Here is an 18705-nt window from a genome sequence, read left to right on the forward strand (position 1 = left end):
GAATATACATTTTTCCAAAAATGTTGAGTTGTGTCACAATGAAAAAATAAATGGGTCAGTGTTTCTTCTTCATTTCCACAAAATGAGCAAGAGTTGTCAACATCCATATATTTCGCCACAACATCATTCACAGGATATATTTTATGCAAGATCTTAAAATGAATTTCTTTGGACTTATTTGGGATGCAATACTTATGAGGTAACAGCCAGGCCTTCTTCCAATCTATGAATTCAATAAAAGATGCCCAATAAAATTTACCTCTAGGACTATTATGCGTTTTGCTCTGGAGAATTTGTCGAATATGTTTATTATTACACTTTTTGTTAAATATGCTTATCCCATCTAAAACCAAATCAGGTTCTTTAGTATCATTATTACTAAAACTTAGATGACATTTAACAAGTTGATGTAAACCTGAAGGAATCGCTTTAAGCACTGCATTATATTCTTTAAATGGTAAGGGGAAATTATGAACAGACATAAACTCTTCATAAGACAAAAAATTGCCAAATTTATCAAAAACTGAAAAAATTCCAATTATATTTCTGTTAAACCATGCAGAGAGAAAAACAGATTTATTCCTAATCATTATATTATAATTGTTCCATAGAAAGGTTTTATGTGGTGAAAAATTGTGGGTGTAGCATAACTTCCAAGCAAGGAGAGCCTGCTGGTGAAATTTAGACAGTGCAACTGGCAATCTATTAGGTAAAAAGTTACATTTTAATAGAAAGGGAAGGCCACCAATTTTTGCAAAGATATGATTTGGTATAAAAAACCATATAGAATTAGGATTTGTTAAGCATCTCTTAATCCAATTTATTCTAAAGGTGTTCACTGTATCACTAAAATCTAACACTTCAAGTCCACCTTTTTTGCGACTATTCAAAAGGACTGTTTTTTTGAGCTTATGAGGTTTATTTTTCCATATAAAATCTAGAAAAATTTTGTTTATTTCTTTAGCAGTAGAGTCATTAACGAAAAGAGAAAGAGAAGGGTACACAAAACGAGATAACCCTTCTGCTTTAGACAAGAGAACCCTTCCATACAGGGAGAGGTCTCTTTGTAGCCAAAGATTAAATATATTTTTAGTTTTTTTGACCCTGCTAGAAAAATTAAGCTGTTGTCTGGCTGTAACATTTTTTGTTAAATAAATACCCAGATACTTTACAGTCTCTTTAACTGCGATACCATCTATTAAGGAATCATCATTTTTATAAAGCGTCATTATTTCACACTTGGACATATTCAGTTTCAAACCAGAAGCACATGAAAACTGCTCAATTACATTTATAGCCTTTGTTATTTGACTTTTATCTCTTAAAAAAATAGTTGTGTCATCAGCCAACTGGGAGATTTTAATTTCTCTATCAAAGATGGATATGCCCACCAAGCTTTGCTCATGGATAATACTTAAAGATAATAGTTCTGTAACTAAAATAAATAAGAAGGGAGAAATTGGACAGCCCTGTCTGACACCACGGGTAATAAAAAATCTCTTAGAAGTATTAAAGCCAAGTAAGACAGAGCTGCTAATATCTCTATAAAACATATCTATAACATTAACAAAAGAGTCTCCAAAACCGAATGATCTGAGAGTTTGCAAAAGAAATCCATGCTCAAGGGTGTCAAAAGCTTTATAAAAGTCCAGGAAAAGAATCATAGCTTTGGAATGTATAAAATCTGCATAATCCAAGAGATCTAAAATAAGTCTTATGTTGTTGCTGATGTGTCTTTCTTTAATAAAGCCTGACTGTGTCTCAGCAATTAACTGATCAAGTTTAACCTTTAATCTTTTAGCAAATACTAAGGCTAGTATTTTGTAATCAATCGTGAGGAGCGTGATTGGGCGCCAATTATCAATTAAAAGAGGGTCCTTGTCCGGTTTGGGAACAAGGGTGATAACACCCTGTTTCATTGAAGCAGTCATATCCTTTGAATTGATACAGTCCTTATACATGCAAAGCAATGGTTGTTTGATTGATTCCCAAAAATGAATATAAAACTCAACAGTTAATCCATCATTGCCTGGGGATTTACCCTTCTTCATAGAGTGCAGCGCTATTCAAACTTCCTCAATTGTCAAATCAGAATCACAGAAGGCTTTGAAGTCAGTATCAATTGTTGGAACCTGCGCTTGAATTTTCTTTATAAAATTGTCACAACTGGGTTTATTAAAAGCAGATGTGTAAATATTTTTATAGAAGGTTGTGACAAAACTAGAAATCAGGTTAGGATCTGTGCAATTGACACCATTGATATTAAGTGCAGTCAAAGAATTTCGTTTGCAATTTCTTTTCTCCAATGCAAAAAAGTAACTAGAATTTACTTCTCCTTCCTCTAGCCATTTAGCCCTGGACCTAACGAAAGCACCTTTAGCAATATCAAGATAAGCTTGATTTATTTGTAAATGTAACTCCTTTAATTCTAGCTCTTCATCCTGAGACAGATTACTTATTAATAAAGAATTTATTCTTTCCATTTGTTCAGTTAGTTTTTTATTTTTTGATTTTTTTAAATCTTTACCTCTTCTTATGGCTATTTGTCTGACTCGGTATTTAAAAAATTCCCAATTGGGTCTATAATCGTCATAAGTTTTATCAGAAAACATATCATTAATTAATTTTTTAATATCGTCATTGAAAATGTTATCATTTAAGAGATTATTATTAAACTTCCAATAACCACGTAATTTGGGACTCTCATTCTCACAACTTAATTTTAGAATTATTTGTTTGTGATCAGAAAGAGGAGCAAATGAATGAGATACTTTTTTAACAAATTGTAGGGCTGATGAGGAAACTAAAAAGAAATCAATTCTAGACTTCAAAGTCATTTTACTATTTGACCAAGTAAAGTCCTGTCTGACAGGATGAAAAAAACGCCATGGATCTGTGAGAGAGTGAGCAGAACATATCGATGAAACATTAGAATTCGGATTAATAATGAGACTTTCATTGCTTCTAGGAGGGAATCTGTCCAGTGAGTTATCTAAACATTCATTAAAATCGCCGCCTAAGATTAGAATAGAACCTGGGTATTTATTATGTAATTCGGTCAATTTACAACTAATTTGAGAAAATAATACTTTGTTAGCAGAGGGGGAATTACAGCCATAGAGATTACAAATAATAAAGGTTGAGTTATCCTGCTTTAGTGACATTATAACCCATCTGCCTTCACTTGAAGTTATTGTCTCCAGAATTTGTCCCTTAAATCTATGAACAAGAATTGATACCCCAGCAGAGTGATTAGAACCATGACTACAATAAAGTGAATTTCCCCATTGACTCTTCCAGAATTTAACATCTAACTCACAAGAATGTGTTTCCTGAAGAAAAATTAAGTCAGTTTCGCAGCTTTTACAAAATAAGAAAATAGCTTTCCTTTTTACCACATCACGAATACCCCTTACATTTAATGACATAACAGAAAATGAACTAAACTTGAAATCCATAAAGTCAAAAACAAAACAAACAAACAAACAAACAAACAAAAAAACCCAGGTAAGTATACCAGTAGCACCTGATGAAACTGTACGGAAACTTTACTTGAAGGAAAGGAATGATATACAACCAACCATGGTCATAGAACAATTTACATATGATTTTGAACCTAAATAATCACTTCTTAACATACCAAAAAACAATAATTCTTTATAAGAAATGCCAAAAATAACAGGCAAACTGTATAAAGACATATACCAATGCTAACGTCGTAAACCAAATATTGGGCTTAACAAAAGAGTCAAGATTAGCAATAAACACTGATGATTAGATCCATGAAACTTACGTTGTCTCTGGTCAAATACACAGCACATATTTACCTGTAACTGCAACCCAGGTAAAACAAAAAAAGCTGTGTACCACCTGAATCAAGGAAGGAGTGATGAACGCATGGGTTTAATAAACCTGCTTACTTTACACTGACGAAGTCAAATCTTTTCCCGTCAATCAGAGCAAACGATCCACGGAAAGAAGCCTTTTTCCCTTCATCTCTGGCCTTCTTGACCAACGGCCAAAGTTTTTCTCTTGCCACTCTGTCCTCCGGGGATAGGGCCTCTGTGAGTCGCAGCTTATTGTCGCGCAGGAACTTGCAACCTCTGGCAGCTTGCCAGACAGTATCCCGGTAACGACGAAGAGCGAACAAGATAATTATAGATCTGCATGTACCATCCTTTCTCCGCGGGCCGAGACGATGCGCGATGTCCACTGCATCCTCCATTCTTTCACTAATACCGGGAACCACGTTGCTAAGGATATCGATTGCAACGCGACGGACATCTTCTCCATCCTTTTCTTGCACCCCGTGCAGCTTCAGTGTCCACCTCCAGCTATATCGCTTGCAGTCTCCAACTTCTTCTTTTAAAGTTTTGTTCACCAGTTTAAGATCCTGGATCTCAGCAGATACGACTTTCAACGCCTCTTTCTGAGTGGCCACCTCAGTAACAAGCTGATGTACGGTCGAAGACAAACTTTCAACTTGCTGTGCTGTAACGGCAGTAGTTTTGTCAATTGTTGAAATTTTTTGAAACATTTCTTCGCGAAATTCGCGTATGGCAGCCAAGATTTCAACAGACGCGTCATCACGCCCGCTGTACTCTCGCTTAGACTTTTTCAGACTAGGTTTTACAGGAGTGTCGGGAAGCGGTACAGCTAAGAGATCAGAGATTACGGGTTGAGAGTCAAACCATTTCGTTGCCTCGCCCTCTCCACTCTTCAACGTGTTTCGGTTCTCGGATGAAGTGGTACCTGCCGTTTGAACGGGATTCATCTTTGACTCAGGTTCAGGCATTGACACGGTAGCAACTGGAGCTTGTTTATTTTTCCTTCTGCCCATAAATTCGGCTCAAAATGAGAGATTAATTATCAATTTCGTTTATTTGTTCATTTATATATATTTGTTAGCTATATTGGTTGTAATATCACCCAGCCTAGAAACTTTCCCGACGACGCTTCAAAAACACCTCCTCCTATCTAGCCGCCATCTTGGCCCCCCGGCAGGGAAAGAATTATGGGGCTGTATTATCCCCTTCTGACATCACAAGGGGAACCAAATTTCAATTACCTATTTCTCACATGTTTGCAGAATATGGTTTACTAAAACTAAGTTACTGGGTTGATCTTTATCACCTTTTCTAGGTTGATAGAAGCACTGGGACCCAATTATAGCACTTAAACATGGAAAAAGTCAGATTTTCATGCTATGACCCCTTTAATAAAGGGCCAATATTTTCACGTTTAAATGAAGTTATCTGCCTTCACAGTCAGTCTGAGTTTAACTTTAACATAGAGATTAGTTGCTGACAACTGTGTTACAATACCATTACAATCTAAAAATAATTACAGCAATGCAAATTGCAAACACAGTTTATTATTCTACACTATAATGCTGTTCTCTCTTGATATCTTTATACATAATGCTACAATAAGTTAAACGATTACTGAATATATATATATATATATATAGAGAGAGAGAGAGAGAGAGAGAGAGAGAGAGAGAGAGAGAGAGAGAGAGAGAGAGAGAGATTTTTTTTTTGAATTTTGAATCTACTTTATTCTACAAGTTTTACACAACAAACATACCTCATACTACAAAACACCTAAAACCCACACAGCAAAAATAACAAGATCATCATCTATAACAGTACACACAGCATCATTATAACTCCATACATCATTAAAACCTTCAATATTCTTCATTAATTTATAGAACAATCTCTTTAACTAAATAAACCGTTTGTGTTTGTGTCTGCAGGTGTGTTTGGTGATGATGTTACAGTGTCAGTGATGAAGGGTGATGACGTTACCCTTAATCCTAATGTCAAACATGAAATGCTGCGTTGGAAGTTTAAAGACACTGACATTACAACTATTGAACAGTTCAGAAACAGACTGAATGTGAATAGTCAAACTGGATCTCTCACCATTCAGAACATCAGAACTGAAGACACTGGAGAATATCAGCTGGAGATCAAGACAAGCACAGATAAAATATTTAAGCCATTCAAAACATTCAATGTTACTCTCAATGGTAAGCAATTCAAGACGTTATATTGTGTAAATTCTTTGTGGTGTTTACAATATATATTTATATATTAAGATACAGATTGTTTTGTGTTGTCTTTCTTAGGTGTTGGACTTTACAGTATATGCATATTTAGTTAAAGGTCATGAAAATTACTGACAGCATTTGTTTGTTCTCTGTTTGTTTGTTTGTTGTTGAAATAGACCACGTGTTCACAGTTTCTGTGATGATTGGAGATTCTTTCACTCTACCCACTGGTGTTCAAACACAGCCAGTTGATGTGAAGTGGACGTTTAAGGGCACTGAATTAAACGACCCGACGATCACAAACATCAGACCCGAACAGTTTGGAGAATATAAAGTGGAAATCAACTGCAAAGATTTTATTTTACACAGGACATTAAGCGTTAAACTCAACGGTGAGTGACAAAAATGTGTTGTTCATGCGGGGGGGGGGGGGATGGTCATTTGTTAACTCCGCCCCTTCAGCTGTCAATCTGCTGCCAGGTCTATTTCTGAATGAAACGCCTACTTTTCTATATCCAATCAAAGCACAGTGGAAAACACAAGCCATGCAAGCAAAGTCGATCGTGACTTCTGATTCTGTGATAGTTTACCCAAAAATGAAAATGACCCCATGATTTACTCACCCTCAAGCCATCTGAGATACACATGTCCATCATCTTTCAGACAAACATAATTTGAGTTATTTTAGTGAATGTCCTGTGTCTTCCACGCTTTACAACAGTAGAAAACAGAGTCCGTCACTTTTAAGGCCAAAAAAGTCCATTGATCCTTCACAGAAGTAATCCACATGGCAGCAAGGGGTTAATAAAAGCTTTCTGATGGTAATCAATGTGATTTGTAAGAAAAATATCCATATTTTATGTTTCCCACAGATTTGAAATATACTTGTAGCAGGTGAAAAAGGCAATCATTACCCACCGACAAAAAATGGTTTACTATACGTGTTGTGTGACCTAACCTAATACTTTGATTTATTGAACATTTATATTTCATAAATCCAACCACCACAAACTCTTTGTAATAAACAAACCTGACACTGTTTGTCAAAACACAAGGTCTTAATATGTCTATGATTAAATCAGCCATTGCGTGTGATGTTTAGGGAGCTGTTATGATCCATTAATTTTTTAAGGACTTTCTAGTAATGCACACAGCAGAACCTAAGGGAACACTTCAGCATTTAAGGGTAAATACTTATTGACAGCCTTATTTTTTTATTAGGTGAACCCTTGGGTTTTTCTTGCAACCCATGTTTCATTAAGGGTACCCTTTACCTTATATCTATGGGATTTCTTAGCTTAAGGCTGTCATGCAACTGGGCACAGGAAGACATAAAACATCTAGAGATTTTTATTATTGTTAAGATAAACACAGTTTTGTAGATTTTTTTATACTCTGTAAAGAAAGTGTATTAGTGATTAAGAGTGAAATCATCTGCTATCAATACTTTACATATTCACTGAAATCCCTGTATTTTTAATATTTAGATTTCTGACATGATGATAATTTTCAGTTTAGAAAGTTTGAATCTGAACTGCTGTAAATACAGTTATTCAAGTAATAAACACATTCGCATATGATCTTTATATTTGCTTTCTACAGACAGATTTGCTAATGATGAGAATACAAATCAATCTTCATCATATATGTTTATTTATTCTGGAAAATTCACTTAGACTAGAAATGTGACTTTGAAGCAGAACAGAGAGAAATGCAGTAAAAATTAGAGATGTAGAAATGAAAATGAATCACCAAAAACATTTGTAAAGTTTAATCTCTGTGGTTTTGTTTTGTTCTCTGTGTGTTTGTTCTCTGTAACAGATAAAGTGAAGTCAGTATCAGGGGTCGAGGGAGAAACTGTCACTCTGAACACTGATACACAACCGCAGAAAGATGATGTGATCGAGTGGAAGTTTAAAAACGCTCTCATAGCTAAAATGGACAGAAGAATCCCCTCAGATTATTTCAGTAATGAGAGATTCAGAGACAGACTGGATGTGAATTCACGTGGTTCTCTTATCATCAAAAAGCTCACAACTGAAGACTTTGGACTTTATGATGTAAACATCAAAAGCAGCAAACACATCATTCACAAGAGATTCAGAGTTACTGTCAGTGGTGAGTATCTTGTTTTTCATATATCAGTGTCTTTAATCTACATGTGATCTACATCTGAAAAACATGATATGAAATCAACACAGATGTGTATTTGATTCATGGGTGAAAGATTAAACTGAGGTTCTGTATTTCAGATGAATGTTACATGTGGGTTGATGTTTTTTACATCTTCTAGGTTGATAGAAGCACTGGGGCCCAATTATAGCACTTAAACATGGAAATATTCAGGGAGTGTATTCATGAAAAATTGTAGTGCAAAGGGTTGCTCCTAATGACAAAATAGTAAGAAATGTGGGCGTTTATCCTTAAAATGAAAGAAAAGATCCTAGTAAAGAAGGAAGTAATTCAGAAAGCATCTTAACCTTTAAAAAAGGTCAAATATTAGGAGTATCGGACGAGGACTTTTAAGAGTCTTAAGAGTTTCTTTAACAGCAGGGAAAGTGGACAAAATGCAAAGAGGGAGACCAAAAGTGTTGCACACAATGCATGACAGTAAGTTAATAAGACACAACACATTAGATCATGTTTGTGAGTGATCTTATTAGAGACATGTTGACATCTCTGACACAGTGCAGAATTGCCATAGTGCCAGAAATAGAAGTACATTAACTACAGTAACAGATTTGGTAACTGGAAAAATGCCACTACACAGCAAAATCCCCGGTGTTAAATAAACACTGTGGGTGTATATATAATCCACACCCAGATGGGTGTGTACAGTATAAAGACTGGTGTTAAAATGTAACACTGAAGCAGTGTTGAAGTTAATGAGATAATGAAGTGATGATTAAGACATTAATGGTGAACACCTGCTGGTCATTCTGTGTCAAATCAACTAAATTTGCCTGGATTTTTTTTGGAGAAAGTAATACTAAAATGATGAAGAAAGACAAAATGCAATAGATGAATACAGCGAAATCCCTAGTATTAAATGAACATTGTTGGGTGTATGACTCCAAAATCTGCAATCTTTCACGTTTACTTCTCTATCCGCATCTCTGTTAAAAAAACTAAAATTATAACTTGCAGCGTTATTTTCTAAACCGGGATGTAAGTTTAACTTCTAAACAGCTGTCAGAACAAAATACAAGCATCCACACACATGATTTAGTAGACAAATCTTCTTTCTGACGTGATGAAATCACAGAATGTATCACATTACCTGTAAATCTTAAGTTTGTGTTTGTTATGGGTTCATTTGAAGTCACTATTATTGTGATTAACATTTCCTTTAGTTAGACATTCGTCCTTTGACCTTCACTAAACTCATTTTCCTCTTTTAGCAATTGTAACATTGTTTTATTAAGACTGTTTGTTCATTGCTTGATGTAGAGAGAAAACTTTTCATAGCATCTGAGATTGGTTATTTATTTTATTCTTTACCAATCATTAAAAAATGTGAGCATAAATAAATGATAAAGACAATAATGCAAATACAAACATGCTCTATGAAAGACACTGTTCTGTAAGACTGCTGTAATGCTTTAGTTTTTTTTTTTTGCTTAAGAGAGACATCATAACTTCTGATACAAATCTCAACAAGGGTGACAGTAAATGGTAAGAAATTTGCACAATTTTGTCATGTCACAATGCATAATGGGATTTATGAATGAGTTTTATACAATCCTGCTACCCAGCATGCATTGCGGCATGAAGCTTTGTTGTTGATTGTCACCATGATTGTGTTTTATAGGCTGATTGTTGATGTCTCAGTGTGTCTGACTGAAACCACAGATTAGATTTCGATGAAAAATATCAACTTTTAAGGCTATATGGATTTCATGGGGTGGGCCAAATATAAAATTATACAGTGATTACTTTTTTGTATGAGAACATTGAATCCCAATACTTATGTTTTCATAATAATTAACATAGTAACAGTTCTAGACTTAATTTATCTCATCTTCCTCTGCTCTAACAGAAGTGTTTTATAAACACACTGCCACAATGAGCAGAATAAACTAACAGTAAACTTCAAGACCCAAGTACCCAACTAAAGGAAACACTAATCGGAGCAATGGTGACTTACTTTATTAACCAGATTTACAGCAGTTGTATCGAAGTTATCCATGTAACTCTGCAAGCAAGTTGTAATTTTAGTTTTCAAACAGATGATGATAATAGTGTTCATTTAACTGTGGGGATTTCATCTATTACATTTAAATATTTTGTCTTTCTGCACAGCAAAATCATCAGTGTTAAATGTACACTGCTGGTGTATATGGGTACCACCAGGTCTGGTGGTACTCATATAAACACCAGCAGTGTTAATTTAACACTGGTGATTTTGCTGTGTGCATTATTTTAGTATTACTTTATCCAGAAAAAGAGTCATCAAAATAAAAAAATTAAAGAAAGGGAAAATTCTAAAATTTAGTTAATTTGACATAGAATGACCAGCAGGTGTTCACCATTAATGTCTTAATCATCACTTCATTATCTCATTAACTTCAACACTGCTTCAGTGTTAAATTTCAACACCAGTCTTTATACACACCCATCTGGGTGTGGATTATATATACACCCACAGTGTTTATTTAACACCGGGGATTTTGCTGTGTAGCAAACCAGCACCAAAACACAAGATATGCTGGTCTTGCTGGTATGCTGGTTTTTTCAGCAGGGGTGACTGGTCGGTGTATGTCTGGAGCTCGTTGAACTGACGCCTCACCGGATCAGATGTGTGAAAATACGCACATACATAACAGCGCACCAGACAATTTTAGTGTTTGAAATGTAAACAATGCATGCAAATCTCATCCACACGTCAGTTCGTACCGTCTAAATTGTTCACTGTTCAGATAATGCACAGAGGGTAGATGCCAGGCGCACATTTCACCGTGACAGCAAGACCCGGCACTTGTGGGCCAGTACAAACAACACAGTAGCCTATATGTAAAGATATGAAGCTAAGATTCATCCAAACTGTCGCTAAGTTTGGCTAAATGGATCTAAAAGTCACTAGATGTAGCAATAAGGCCGCTAAGTTGGCAACACTGCTTCAGCCAATCCCCCTTTTTTAAGCAAGTAAACCCCACCCACTGATTAACATTTAATTTGCATACAAGTTGAAAATTAAAATGAAAACGAATATGAAAAAGAAAACCAATAAATAAAATCAAGATTAAGGACATAAAATTAAAACAGAACTTTACTTATTAATTGTGTCCCTATTATTGCTTGGGCATGAATAAAAAGCCTTTTAAAAAATCTATTTACAGATTCCTTTTCAAGTTTGCCTTTTTATTTTAATATTGTCAGTCTTGACTCAAGATTATATGGAAAATGAAATGTCATCAATTTAATTTTATTTTTCCATTTGGCCGGAATGGTGCTTCATCACTTTGAAAATGAAATAAATAAAAATTTAAACATTAAATTAAATTTAGCATTTAATTTTCAAATTTGGGACATATTTCACGATTTTATTTTTATTTAATCATTTAATTAATTAATTTAAAAAAGTCCAAAATAGCTTCCATACATATTGGGATAGGCAGAAGCCCAGTTTAACAACAATTAGTTAAATAATAATATGTCATTATATTTTTATATTTTCTACTTATATATTTTCTACTTTTATATTAATATATATTTTGTAAATAAACATTTAAATGATGTAAGAAATAACTGTTAATTAGTGCCAAAAGTCATTTAGTTAACTATTAATAAATATTAATATTAATTATACAATATAAGTTAATAGATTGTTTTCTATTTGTTAAAACATTAACATACAGATTTTTTGCCAACAACTAATATTTAATTAATGATAAAAAACTATTAACTTGTGGCAAATGGATATTTTAGTAACAATTTACAAATATTAACAAAGGGTTAGGTAATGACTAGTTTGCTATTTATTATGACACCTTATGAAGTGTTACTATTAAAAAATAGGGATGCACCGATAGGATTTTTTTGGGCCGATACCGATTTAAACAGACAACTTCTGGCCGATACCGATGCCGATACCGATATTAAATACTTGTATACAATACTATACAGCTGGTCTATGAGCTAGTTTATTTCTGCATCAAATTATTTTTACTGAACATGGATTTGATCTAATTAACATTCAACTGACCAACATAATAAGAGAGACACAAATTAAGCTTAAACAAATATAATAAGACAGCATGACAACCTTCAAATGTGGTTTTTGCTATTCAGCATTTATTTTATTAACAACATTAACTCGTTTTTTTTACATATAATGGATTTCTTTATGCAGTTAATTAATAGGCCGATACCGATTGTTTTTCTCATGCTATTGCCGATATGCCGATGGTTTCAAATTCATCAAAAATCGGCCGATAAATATCGGCGGCCGATACATCGGTGCATCACTATTAAAAAATACAGTAAACACTTTAACAACACAATGATAGAGCTGTAAACAAATTAAACATTTTTAGTACAATCAAGTATAATCAACTCAACACTAGTCAAGATAAAAAATAAAATTTGAAATGACTTGTAAATCCTGTGAATATACTTAAACATGTACAGCCTAAGTGCAAAAAATATATTTTACAGTGTGGAGAAACTGCATTTATTAATAGAATGTATTGTGGATCACACATTTAATAACAGAGTGTTTATCTAAGTTGATCTGTTATTAAATAAAGTGTTTGTGTTTGTGTCTACAGGTGTGTTTTCTGCTTATGTTACAGTGTCAGTGATAAAGGGAGATGATGTTACCCTTAATCCTGATGTCATAAATGAAATGGTGCGTTGGAAGTTTAAAAACACTGACATTACAACTAACGATCAATCCAGAGACAGACTGATTCTGGAAAATCAAACTGGATCTCTCACCATCCAGAACATCAGAACTGAAGACACTGGAGAATATCAGCTGGAGATCAAGACAAGCACAGATAAAATATTAAAGCCATTCAAAACATTCAATATTACTCTCAATGGTAAGCAGTTCAAGTTGTGTTAATTCTTGGTGTTTACAATATAAATTTATATATTAAGATACAGATTGTTTTGTGTTGTCTTTCTTAGGTGTTGGACTTCACAATATATGCATATTTAGTTAAAGGTCATGAAAATTACTGACAGCATTATAAGTTTAATTTCTGTTTTGAAACTATTTTGTTTGTTCTCTGTTTGTTTGTTTGTTATTGAAATAGACCAAGTGTTCACAGTTTCTGTGATGATTGGAGATTCTTTCACTCTACCCACTGGTGTTCAAACACAGACAGTTGATGTGAAGTGGACGTTTAATGGCACAGACTTAACCTGTTAAACTCCGATAAACTCGGCTGGACCCTGTGTCGGGTCCATTGATATGTTCCTTTAATTATTAAATGTCCACGTCACTCTATAACGTCATATGTGGTCTCGTTTAAAAGCGTAGAATGTCTACTTTCAGGAGAAGAGTGCACCACTTTGGCATTTATTTGACCTAAAATAACTTATTTAGGCTGAAATTACTCATTTTACCAAACAATAACCATGTTATGATCATGTATTCACGAATATAATTATTATCCATAACGCTCAAGTATACCGAATATGTGCAAGTTATATGTCAAATGAAAGCTCTCATTCTACAAAATAAAGTTACATCGTTTATTTTAGTAAAACATTACCACAGACTGAACAATTGACAAATAAACAACAACGTATGAACATATAGTTCTGACGAAACAAACACAAACCTCGCATTCCCGATCTGATAACTGCTTCATGTCGTAACAAATAGCCACAAATGCTAAACATTTTGTTTCGTTAGGTTGTTCTCTTCTAAAATGAACACATTTTACCTCTCTATTTGCTTGCGTGTGAGAATAATCCACAGTTATGGCTATCTTTGCCATACAAAACTTGCACCGTAAATAAAAGGTATGGATAGTCAAACATTCTGCAGAACACCTAAACCTCCGTCTATCCAGATTAAATATAATCGCCCTTTAAGATGAAACTCTGACCTTTACGTAGACGCGTCATTTGACCAGATCAGCAAATCAGAGGCTGAGATACGGCTGTGCGCAACAGGAGGGCGTGTATACCAAAACAACTTTAAAATATTAGCAGCATTATTTTAAACAAGCAAACACCGCGTGATAGACAAAGATTTAGGACGAACCGTGTTGAATTTTCACTAAAACGATGGCGTCAAAGGGAAAGGTATTGCGTTTATTCAGACCCAAAACCGAGAGATGCGAGCGGCGCAGATCAGAACACTGTTCGCGCGAGGCAGGGATGAGGGCTCTCTCGACTCTATGCGCTCACAGCTGCACAGCACGCGTCCGCTCGATCAGGATGACTTTTAGTTTTGAGACTTTGGGGGCAGGACAATGACTAAAGCTCTGTAATGCTCTGTAACAATACTGACAAACAAAATTAACCATATTATGGCAAATGAAATAGAAACCACTTATTGAATACTCAAATACAACAACAAAGTAAAATGCAATGCTTTTTTGACCCTAAAAGATACATAATGGATGTAGCCTAAACAGAAACAGACAAAACCCAAGCTCATTGTAGAGAAAACATGGACTGCTGTGTGTATGTATATTTCTGTTAATCTTTATAGAGGACTATACTAAAGTTTGCTAATGCTAACTAGTCTGGACCAACTCTGTGATCTACACTGGCAATGTCAATATATAGCCTACAGTATTATTGTAAGATGATATGTAAACAAAATATATAAAACCTTAAAATTGGTGTTATTGTTTGGTTTGCATCTTATTGCATGGATCAAACAAGACTTGTTTTGTGGTTTTCATGCGCGTGAGTTTTGGGTCCGAATTAACTTCATAAATTAGATCGCCTCTCTGATGTGGACTTGTCGCTGGGGCAGCTTTCCTTGAAGTAGTTCGACTCTGCACTTCATAAGTCAGTCAATATTACCACATTTACCTCACCCAAATATGTTTCTAGGAATAGTTGTTTTGCTTTCGATACCGCTGTAACTTTAGTCACAAACGCATTGTTCAATTCTGCACTGTTTTAGGAATTAATTTCTTTGTTTAGGCCTACATGCGCGATACATGCTACTCGGGCATAGATGTTGTTATTGTTTGTTATTTTGGATATGTTGTAAATGACAATGATAACATTATTTGCTAGACTGCTGTAATATGTTTTTAGAAGCGCAATGAAAGAATGAAAACTGCTTTTGTGGTTTAGTTAATGGGTTGGGTTCCGAGTGCAAAGAGGCCACACCTCCAACCCCCTATAAATAAATGACAAAACATATTATTGGGTTTTTCTGATGTTACTATGTTATTGATAAAGAAAAAGTAAGATTATTTTGGTGGTAATGTGCGTTTTAATAGCTTGTTTTTGCACCTTTGATAGGTGGGCATCTTAGGGATTTGGATGACAAAATGGATCCCTTGAGGTGCATTAGAATAACTCTTGAATGCAACATAATAGAGTATAAAATCTTGTTTTCAGTGTTTTCTGACATCTGCTAGAATCAAACAGAACTGTCTCCAGGTCGCTGGTACACACAGGACCTTAGTTATACACTTTCAAAGACATAATTTAGAACAAAAAATCAAAAAGCGCCTAAGATTTTTGTATTTACCATTAGATGAACAACACATACAGCAACGTTTATTACTTTCAGCAGCGTATTATGAAATTATGAGCGGTTCCCTGTAAAATAAAACCATAATAATGCATTTACACCACTGTATGTGAGTATGGGGAGCTTTCAAATTTGGGTATGACAAATACAGGCGGAATTTACAAAAAAAGGACACCTTACTTCCTTTGAGATGAATTAGAATATCTCTTCAAAAAAATAAACTAGCAAAAAGTCTTTTTTTTCCACAATTTCCTGACAACCCATGGAATCAAACAAAACTATCTGCAGGTTTCTGGAGCACACAGGGCCAGAGTTATACACTTTCATATACAGACTTTAGGGAAAAAAATCAAAAAGCGCCTATTTATTTTTGTGTTTATTAGAGGACTGACAACACATACAACCCTGTTTAGCACTTTTAACAGTGTTTCATAAAATTTGGAAGGGTTTCCTGTAAAATGACAGCGAAATTTTACATTTACTCCACTCTATGTGTTTATGATGGGCTTTTAAATTTGGGCATGACACATTCATGTGGAAATTCAAAAAATGCCCCATAGTGTAACAAGTTAACCGATTCGACGATCACAAACATCAGACCCGAACAGTTTGGAGAATATAAAGGGGAAATCAACGGCAGAGATTTTATTTTACACAGGACATTAAGCGTAAAACTCAACGGTGAGTGACAAAAATGTTTAGTGTGTTGTTCATGCGGGGGGGGGGGAGGGGGGTCATTCGTTATCTCCGCCCCCTTCAGCTGTCAATCTGCTGCCAGGTCTATTTCTGAATGAAACGCCTACTTTTCTATATCCAATCAAAGCACAGTGGAAAACACAAGCCATGCAAGCAAAGTCGATCGTGACTTCTGATTCTGTGATAGTTTACCCAAAAATGAAAATGACCCCATGATTTACTCACCCTCAAGCCATCTGAGATACACATGTCCATCATCTTTCAGACAAACATAATTTGAGTTATTTTAGTGAATGTCCTGTGTCTTCCACGCTTTACAACAGTAGAAAACAGAGTCCGTCACTTTTAAGGCCAAAAAAGTCCATTGATCCTTCACAGAAGTAATCCACATGGCAGCAAGGGGTTAATAAAAGCTTTCTGATGGTAATCAATGTGATTTGTAAGAAAAATATCCATATTTTATGTTTCCCACAGATTTGAAATATACTTGTAGCAGGTGAAAAAGGCAATCATTACCCACCGACAAAAAATGGTTTACTATACGTGTTGTGTGACCTAACCTAATACTTTGATTTATTGAACATTTATATTTCATAAATCCAACCACCACAAACTCTTTGTAATAAACAAACCTGACACTGTTTGTCAAAACACAAGGTCTTAATATGTCTATGATTAAATCAGCCATTGCGTGTGATGTTTAGGGAGCTGTTATGATCCATTAATTTTTTAAGGACTTTCTAGTAATGCACACAGCAGAACCTAAGGGAACACTTCAGCATTTAAGGGTAAATACTTATTGACAGCCTTATTTTTTTATTAGGTGAACCCTTGGGTTTTTCTTGCAACCCATGTTTCATTAAGGGTACCCTTTACCTTATATCTATGGGATTTCTTAGCTTAAGGCTGTCATGCAACTGGGCACAGGAAGACATAAAACATCTAGAGATTTTTATTATTGTTAAGATAAACACAGTTTTGTACATTTTTTAAAACTCTGTTAAGAAAGTGTATTAGTGATTAAGAGTAAAATCATCTGCTATCAATACTTTACATATTCACTGAAATCCCTGTATTTTTAATATTTAGATTTCTGACATGATGATAATTTTCAGTTTAGAAAGTTTGAATCTGAACTGCTGTAAATACAGTTGTTCAAGTAATAAACACATTAGCATATGATCTTTATATTTGCTTACAGATTTGCTAATGATGAGAATACAAATCAATCTTCATCATATATGTTTATTTATTCTGGAAAATTCACTTAGACTAGAAATGTGACTTTGAAGCAGAACAGAGAGAGATGCAGTAAAAATTGATGTAGAAATGAAAATGAATCACCAGAAACATTTGTAAAGTTTAATCTCTGTTGTTGTGTTTTGTTCTCTGTAACAGATAAAGTGAAGTCAGTATCAGTGACGGCGGGAGAAACTGTCACTCTGAACACTGATACACAACCGCAGAAAGATGATGTGATCGAGTGGAAGTTTAAAAACACTATCATAGCTCAAGTGGACGGAAGAATCCGCTCAGATTATTTCCGTAATAAGACATTAAGAGACAGACTGAATGTGGATTGGCTTGGTTCTCTCATCATCAAAAAGCTCACAACTGAAGACTTTGGACTTTATGATGTAAACATCAAAAGCAGCAAACACATCATTCACAAGAGATTCAGTCTTACTGTCAGTGGTGAGTATCTTGTTTTTCATATATCAGTCTCTTTAAATCTGTGATCTACATCTGAAAAACATGATATGAAATCAACACAGATGTGTATTTGATTCATGGGTGAGATATTAAACTGAGGTTCTGTATTTCAGATGAATGTTACATGTAAAGATGTATACACTGTTTTTTGAAGTGACACATCACATCATCTGAACCAGTAAACACTGCAAAATCCCGGGATATAAATTAACACTGCTCAGTGTTTATATAGGTCCACTCTCCAGAGTGTTAAAAAAGTAACACCGGAGAGAGTTAAAATCTGCAATCTGTGACTTTCTCCTCTCTATCACCATCTCTGTTTGAAACCTAAAATTGCATTTCACATCTTACTTGTAGAGTCATTTTCTTATCTTAGGATTAGATGTTGGCTGTTTCATTTAAAGTCACCATTATTGTGATCAGTGGTTGTTTTAGTTGGACTCTTGACTCTTAGCTTGTTAGTTTTTGCAATTGTGTAAATGAATATTGATAGTTAATGTACACTGTCAATTATAAACATTAAAATGAACAGATTTAATAATACAGTTTCTCCTCACTCATC

At 34.6% G+C, this 18705-nt stretch overlaps 2 protein-coding genes across 4 annotated transcripts in view; both read left to right on the forward strand.

Moving 5' to 3' along the window:
• LOC135721114 (uncharacterized) overlaps positions 1–18705 on the forward strand; it is a 209157-nt gene that overhangs the window by 142703 nt on the left and 47749 nt on the right. The window lies entirely within an intron of this gene.
• Positions 1–18705, forward strand: part of LOC135721108 (muscle M-line assembly protein unc-89-like) — a 31094-nt gene that overhangs the window by 5945 nt on the left and 6444 nt on the right. For 2 of the 3 annotated variants that reach the window (XM_073813507.1, XM_065243256.2), the window contains exons 2-6: positions 5759–6034; positions 6232–6447; positions 7877–8173; positions 12826–13101; positions 17829–18125. In XM_073813507.1, the coding sequence (XP_073669608.1) occupies positions 5759–6034; positions 6232–6447; positions 7877–8173; positions 12826–13101; positions 17829–18125 (1362 nt within the window). The remainder of the gene's footprint in view (positions 1–5758; positions 6035–6231; positions 6448–7876; positions 8174–12825; positions 13102–17828; positions 18126–18705) is intronic. The other variant, XM_073813508.1, reaches the window with a different exon arrangement.

This window comes from Paramisgurnus dabryanus, chromosome 24, assembly GCF_030506205.2.
Source record: "Paramisgurnus dabryanus chromosome 24, PD_genome_1.1, whole genome shotgun sequence".
NCBI classification, from domain to species: Eukaryota; Metazoa; Chordata; class Actinopteri; order Cypriniformes; family Cobitidae; genus Paramisgurnus; species Paramisgurnus dabryanus.